The sequence below is a fragment of the Polypterus senegalus genome, unplaced genomic scaffold (genome assembly GCF_016835505.1).
Source record: "Polypterus senegalus isolate Bchr_013 unplaced genomic scaffold, ASM1683550v1 scaffold_4350, whole genome shotgun sequence".
Lineage (NCBI taxonomy): Eukaryota > Metazoa > Chordata > Cladistia > Polypteriformes > Polypteridae > Polypterus > Polypterus senegalus.
Genome location: NW_024385129.1, coordinates 3795 through 11725, shown reverse-complemented (window position 1 = coordinate 11725; position 7931 = coordinate 3795). Strand labels below are relative to the sequence as shown.

Here is a 7931-nt window from a genome sequence, read left to right as displayed (position 1 = left end):
TAATAGTCAATGGTATATTACTGGATAATGAAAAAACGTATCCTAACTTTCACAAACACTGTTGGAACAAACCTGCTCAACAGAAAGAACCCTAAGCCACCTATTATAACACACTGGAAAAAGAATGCATTTTACTAGAAAAAGGTAATTTCACCTTATAAGTGTATTAGAATCTGGCAATCTTTTATTACTCCTATCCTTAAAAAAAATTTGGTATACTACGTCATTGTTGAATGATAACTTCAAACTAAGCCTTTATTCTTTCTCTGCTCTCTAAATGGGTAGGAGAAAGGGCTAATACCTTTTCAACAAGCTGTAATATCATGTATGTTACTCACACGTAAATGTTATTATTGATTTTAAAACTGTGCTGCAATGATATTTAAAGAAGAACTAACAATTCATGCTCAATACAAATTAATTTACTATTTCAAAACAGTGATATCATGGTCACACTGCTGACTCAAGGTTTGAGTATCCTGCATTTGATTCCCACACCCAGATTTTGTTAAGAGTGGAATTTTCATTGTCCCAGTGTGCGTGTTAGGTATTTCACCTTTCCTCCCACATTCCCAAAGACATGAAGATTAGGTTAAATGGCAACTTTAATTTGGCTCCAGTATGCATATTTGTATAGGTGCAAACCATTTGATGGACAGATGTCATTATGTGCATAAACTTCCATATGTAAGGATAGTTTCATAATTTTAATAGAACCATAATATAAATTAAATATAGTTTAAAATTATACATTTATTTTTCAGCAAGTATTGGTTTGGAAAGTACAAATAAAAGATACAAAATAAATGCTAAGAAGCCTCACAACTATTGCTTTAGACTGAATGACTAACACAAAGTATGTAAATTATGACAATTTCCTGTAACCACCAGTATATCACCTTCCTTGCTATAAAGATCTATTTACAGATGTTAACAAATTATTACATGTATAGTGCCATGGTTCCTAGAGATAGGAAAATATTCAAGATGAATGGAAAATGAAAGTCTCGTACACAGGAATGAAAAATAATTGGGAGATCTTGAAAATTTTTATACCCCGAGATTTCTTAACAATTTATAAAAATTAAGCATTTTCCTTTGTTAACATGGAACTACAGTATTAAACGTTTCTTAAATGTTTTGAATACCATGTATGATTACAAAAGCACATATCAGGGTTGGGGGTCTTTATTCAGCTTAATTATGTTTAGTACATAGTGATAAAACGCTATACACATAATGCTTACCGATGGACAGATGCTAGTGGAACCTTGGTTTGAGGTGGGGACCAGTTTCTAGCCGATGAAGTTTCAACAGACCAATCTCGGCCTTCAGCTAAAGTGGCCACCTGGGAAGGGAAAAAGAAAAACACACACACTCATAAAACTTATATTAAAAAGGCTATATCTTATTGTATTAAGTTTAAAAAATAATTGTATCACTGTCTGCTCTAAATCCTAACAAAACTAACTTTTAATGGTAGAATTTAAGAGTAACAAACAAAACTGGGATATGGTCAGGGTACTGGCACATTTAGAGATTCATATATAGAATATCATTCATATATCACTTACATTATTTAAACAATATTAACTTACAGGTAATCAATTGTAAGACGTATTGTAATATACCTACCCTAGAGTCACTGTCACTAAATAAACTCATACCCAATTGGACGAATCTTCAAATCATCTAAAACCTATACTAATACAATTAAAAAAAAAAAGCTAATGTATAGACCAGGGTCACCTACCTTTATGAAACTGAGAGCTACTTCACGGGTACGGAGCCATACGAAGGGCTACCAGTTTTATATACTCTTCTTAAATAACAAATTTGCTCAGTTTACCTTTAGTTGTATATTATTATTAATGATTAATGATACTCATCTATGTGAAGACACTGATCACGTTTATGATTTTTATCAACAATGACTTAAGGTGGGAAACAGATAATATCAATATTAAACACTTTATTTATATTAATCTCAGCAATTGTTTACATTTTCGAATGATCACTTCTACAACATTTCATAGGAAATCACCATGTCCCATTTTCACTAACCACCAACAAACCCTTTTAACAAATTATGAACTATGTTGCACCTCGTTTGAACAAGTTATCAATTATGTGATGTTTAACAAAACACTTTCAGAATTTTAAATAAATCTTATCACATTTTGAACTAATGACCAAATCTGCAGTATTTTTAATACAATTATTATATCTGTTACATTTCATGAACACACTTTTGACTTTTGAATTGAACACAATTGTTCAATATTTGAATTCAAATTTGCCATGGCACTGCCATGTTGCCAATGACATCATCTGGTATTTGTTTCTTTGTGAGTGGGAAGACTGGGGTTACATGCTGTTCACCAGTGTATTGTAATCTAGTGTGTAACTTAACATCTGCAACTCTGAGCGAGTCCTGCAGATGTGCATCAGTGAGGCATGTTCTGCGTTTGTTCTTAATGAAGTTCATGGCAGAAAATGCTGATTCACAGAGATAGGCTGAACCAAACAGGCTGGCAACCTTCATAGCTGCTGTGCATACACCACTGTACTTTTCTGTGTCAACAAGGCACCAAAAGTTTGGTGCAGCGGGTAGGCTTTGAGGTGGAGGTCATTTTGCAATGCTACAATTTCGATCTCCACTTGTCCAGCATCCAAGTTGAATGTTACACTTAGTTGCTCAGCAATGCATGTTATGTCCATGTTCATGAAAGGATTGGAAATAAATGACATACGTGGCTCAAGATGATCAAGGTCACGAAACCTGTTTTCAAACTCTTGCCCAAGTCTGTTTATGACTTGACAGTACTTTTCTGCAACTTTGTCAAATGTCTTGGATGCATAAGCATTGTCTTGCAGCACCCTCTGCACAGAGGGAAAGTGCAGCACCTTTTTTTCTCTGTAAATGCACAGAGAAAATGTTAATGTTGGCTTTAAATGCATTTAAAGTACTTATCATATCAACAACAGTCTTACTCTTGCCTTGCAACTCGATTCGGTTGGTTTAGTTTCCCAGTAATGTCCGTTAAAATGCAAGGTCAAGTGTCCACTCTGTGTCCTCTAGCAGCGAGACGTCTTCGCCCTTGGACTGCAAGAACTCTTTGATTTCACCCAAAAGTGACAAAACACGAGTAAAACTCGTCCTCTGCTGATCCTTCGGTTTCTGTGTGTAGCAGCAGGTCACCATATTCAGCTGACATCTCCTCCAATAGCACCTTGAATATCCTGTGCTGTTTCGCTTTGGAGCGGATGCCGTTTATGATTTTCACAACGGGAGTCATTACGTGCTCGAAGCTGATCACTTTTGCACATATCACCTGCTGGTGAATGATGTAGTGGTAATGCAGAAATTTTGGGAAGTCTGGGTCACCTTTACAGTGAGCAATGAAACCTGTATGTCGGCCGATCAAAGCAGGAGGCGCGTCTGTAGTCAACGCTACCAGCTTTTCCAATGGAACATTTTTCTGCACAAAAAACTCCTTTACCGCGTTATAAATTTCAACTCTTCTCAAGGTCATCTTTAGTGGTAGTAGTGTCAGGAGTTCTTCTTTTGTGGACAAAACATCAAACACCATCCGGATAAAGACCAACAGCTGGGCTGTACTGCTGCTGTCTACGGACTCGTCGCACTGGATGCCAAACCAACTGCACTTCACCAGATCCCGGTCCAGCTGATTGGCTAAGTTACCGGACATAGCCGACACCCGTCTAGCCGTCGCAGATGCCTCCAGTTGGACATCAGAGAGAGAAGAGATTAACACCTGGAGTTTGCCAAAAGGCACCTGAAGGACTCTCAGACCATGAGAAACAAAATTCTCTGGTCTGATGAGGCAAAGATTGAACTCTTTGGTGTGAATGCCAGGCGTCACGTTTGGAGGAAACCAGGCACCGCTCATCACCAGGTGAATACCATCCCTACAGTGAAGCATGGTGGTGGCAGCATCATGCTGTGGGGATGTTTTTCAGCAGCAGGTACTGGGAGACTAGTCAGGATAAAGGGAAAGATGACTGCAGCAATGTACAGAGATGAAAACCTGCTCCAGAGCGCTCTTGACCTCAGACTGGGGCGACGGTTCATCTTTCAGCAGTACAAGCGACCCTAAGCACACAGCTAAGATATCAAAGGAGTGGCTTCAGGGCAACTCTATGAATGTCCCTGAGTGGCCCAGCCACAGCCCAGACTTGAATCCGATTGAACATCTCTGGAGAGATTTTAAAATGGCTGTGCACCGACGCTTCCCATCCAACCTGATGGAGTTTGAGAGGTGCTGCAAAGAGTAATGGGCGAAACTGGCCAAGGATAGGTGTGCCAAGCTTGTGGCATTATATTCAAAAAGACTTGAGGCTGTAATTGCTGCCAAAGGTGCATCGACAAAGTATTGAGCAAAGGCTGTGAATACTTATGTAGATGTGATTTCTCAGTTTTTTTATTTTTAATAAATTTGTAAAAACGTCAAGTAAACTTTTTTCATGTTGTCATAATGGGGTGTTGTGTGTAGAATTCTGGTGAAAAAAATGAATTTAATCAATTTTGGAATAAGGCTGTAACATAAAATGTGGAAAAAGTGATGCGCTGTGAATACTTTCCGGATGCACTGTACATCAGACTTGCTGACTGCAGCTCCTGGTCTTGTCACTGGACCATGTCAATTTACACAACTGAAAATTATTGAGCATGTCACATTTGGCAACTGCGTGCCAACTTTCGAGCACTGTCGTTCCTGCCTCTTTTTGTTACAACTATTAGTGTGCTGCCCAATGGACCTGGTGTTGTACAAAGAATTATAAGGTCTGGTGAGGTCAGCCACAATCTCAGCCCCTTTGCCAATTCTGTCATGGAAGCTCAGATTTCTGAGGTCTAAAACTCCTATGTGCCTTACTCCTTTGTCGCTGCATTACATACATTGTATGTATGAATCAGCATTCATTTTTGTCTCTCATGCACAAAGAGTCCATCCCTATGACAAAAGACAAAATCACTGAGTCACTGGATATGCTGATTATGTGACCAGCCTCCACAAGAATGCACTGCAAACTGGCTCCAACTTGGTAAGATTATATAAATGAAGGCTAGTACTTAAAAATTATTGGAAAAGTCAGGCAATGTCACAGTCTTTAGTAGCTAATGAAAATTCATTTTCAGTTTACTTTTCTATAAAGTTTTTCACTGAGTGCAGGCATAGAGTGCTACAGTAAGTTCACAGGTAAATGCAATTATAATGTTTAGAAAATGTTAATGATACAAAGACACAGATTTCTTCAACAAAAATAGAACAATAATCCATTAATATTATCACTAAACTATGGTCAGTTGAAGACATGGGTGCTACCTGGGTGCAACCAACAGCTAACTGGTTATAGACACTGAAGAGAAGGTCTCTCTCTCTCTCTCTCTCTCTCTATCTCATCTTAGGTGAGAAAGAGAGAGAGCTGGAAAGGAAAGGGAGACAGAATGAGCTTTGTACAGAAGTCACCAAAACATTTACAAAGCATTTAAACATAAATCTAATGAACAAGTGGAAACTTACTGTAGTGAAATACATATGAAGAAAAGAAAAAAAGAATCAACTGTAATTCAAAGGACAAATATAAAGCACAGCTTCACTAACCTTGTCTCTGAATAGTGCAGCTGCTTTGCTGTTGTACTTTTCCTGCAAATTCCAGCATGGGTCATAGTCATCCTGAGATTCTAAGAACTCTCGGAACTTGCGATTTCCACCAGCTTTCATCTTCTCTAATTCAATGTCCTTCCATTTATCCATTGTGACAGAACGCACAAAACTAAAAAGGTATGAAATAAGAGACGAATCACTTTATATTTTAACTTGCTAAAATTAGAATACAACTAACAAAACTTTAAACAAATTTGTATCAGTAATTTAACAAGATGGAAATAAACCATAAAAGAAAGAACCGAGGAAAAAAATTCCTCAGTGATACAGCACAAGCGTTTTTTTTTTAATGTAAACATCTTAATGCCATGATTCTCAAATAATTTTGCAATTATCTTGCTTTATTTTGTGATTGAATATTTTTAAATTCTGAACGGTTTACTTTTTTGCAGAATGTGGCATTTGTGATTATTGTTGCTATGGCTGTTGCTAAGAATGTCATCCATATTTGCATTGTGTTTGACGTCATAACTATCACTATAAATCACAACATCACTGTTTAGTCAATACCCACATTTTTGGATTGTTTCTGTATTATCACAACCACAAACAGGTCAAACAGCCTTATTAACAGTAAATATTAATATTAATAAAGTTACTAAAAAAAGACTTGCAAAAAAAAATAAATAAAAAAAAAACTTGAAAGCTACAAACTATGGTTTTAGATAAGATTATGGTCAATTGTGAACTATTATATCACAGGTAAAAGGATAGGCTAATGAAAATAGTCTAGAAAATAGACACATGGTGTAACATTTAGGTGTGTTCAAGAACCATGCAGGCACAGGTGCTGTCAAGAGTCTTCCTAATCCATTTCAGCTTTTTCTCATCAAGACATACAAACACATACACACCCCACAATTTGCAACTGCCAATTAACCTAACCTAAATAAAAAAAAAAACACCTTTCTAAATGAGTTCATTTTTGCTTGAGCATGTCTGGTCATTGTAATTTTTATGAAATGGGACTTGCAATGCTATTCAGTTATGACAAATGTTAGGCAATAACAGAGGTGAACTTTATTACAGTAAGTGACCATTATTGATATCAGCTGAATGTGGCACTCTAATGGTGACAAGATTTTCAAAGTCCCAAATTTTAACAATTGTGTAGCAAATATACCCACTCATTAGGCCCCTTTTCATTTGTTTATAGTTTGCTTTATCTCAGCATCATCAGGGAGAGATCACAGCTCTTGGGGGTAAGAAAATAAACACTTTCAAAAATGAACTCTTATGATTCCACACAGTGCTTGAAGTGGAAATAAATAAATTGCAGTACTCTTTTTGCTTGGTTTTTGGTCCTCATCGAGATGCTGCTCATATGCACAAATTCCTAATCATCCTTGTCCCATTTGGAGTTTTGACTACTGGTTAGGTCTGGTCAGGTTGGGGAGCATGCATTGGTACAGCGCATTGCCGCACCCACCACACAATGAAACAACTCCGGATCCTGGTTGGCAATCTCCCAGGCAGACCCCTGGTTCAGTTCCACCCTCCAGAAGTAACCATTTATCTGCCAGGTATTAGGTGGGCATCCCCTGATCAAGCAAATTGGGAGTTGGTCTTGTCCGTTATGGGAGATGGACATCTGAAGAAGATACTCTGTTAGCAGCGGTGCTCATTTTTCTCTTATTTTCATCCTTCCGAGGTATCCTGTATTTACCCAACTCTAGGAGGTTCTACTACAGTATATGCAAGCATATATAAACATGAGCAGTAAGTAAGGGGATCAGAAAGAAACAGAAAAGAAAACCAAAGCTACAACCAAGCCTAGACAGGCATCAAGTCCAAGTTCAACCTCAAGGTATGGCTTTACAGAGACTGACCCGGAGAAGACGGGTGAAAGCACAGATCTCCCAGGTCCCCAGGTCACTTCATTGTCTCCAGTTAAGAGCGAAAGTGGGAATGAATATACAGGTGACGCAGGTCACGATAGCTCGTTGATTCCAGAAGATTCATTGAAACTGGAAATGGCCTTGCCTTCTGCGTTTTCATCTATTCCTCGCGAGCCGGAAGCATCGGCTGTAAGGGCCAGTTTATACTTCACACTCAGAACGCATACGCTCCTGCATCATGGCTGCCACGCGTTCCTAGTGTTCATTTCACACGTCCTCTGAGCAGGTCCTCAGAAATTAATGAGATGCGTGCGTGAGCTGCAGTACCAGAAAAAGTTGGGAGGCGCAGTTTGCTAATAGTCGGAACGTGACATCAGGGTCTCTGTTTACTATCTACATGTGA

At 38.2% G+C, this 7931-nt stretch overlaps 1 protein-coding gene across 1 annotated transcript; it reads right to left on the bottom strand.

Moving 5' to 3' along the window:
• Positions 1-1190: 1190 nt before the first annotated feature.
• Positions 1191-5795, bottom strand: LOC120522238 (ADP-ribosylation factor GTPase-activating protein 1-like). Its single transcript, XM_039743303.1, has 2 exons — positions 5628-5795; positions 1191-1348 (listed from the first exon to the last, which is right to left on the bottom strand). The coding sequence occupies exons 1-2, from the start codon at positions 5778-5780 to the stop codon at positions 1244-1246; spliced, it is 258 nt and encodes an 85-aa protein (XP_039599237.1). The 5' UTR covers positions 5781-5795; the 3' UTR covers positions 1191-1243.
• Between the last annotated feature and the right edge of the window lie 2136 nt (positions 5796-7931).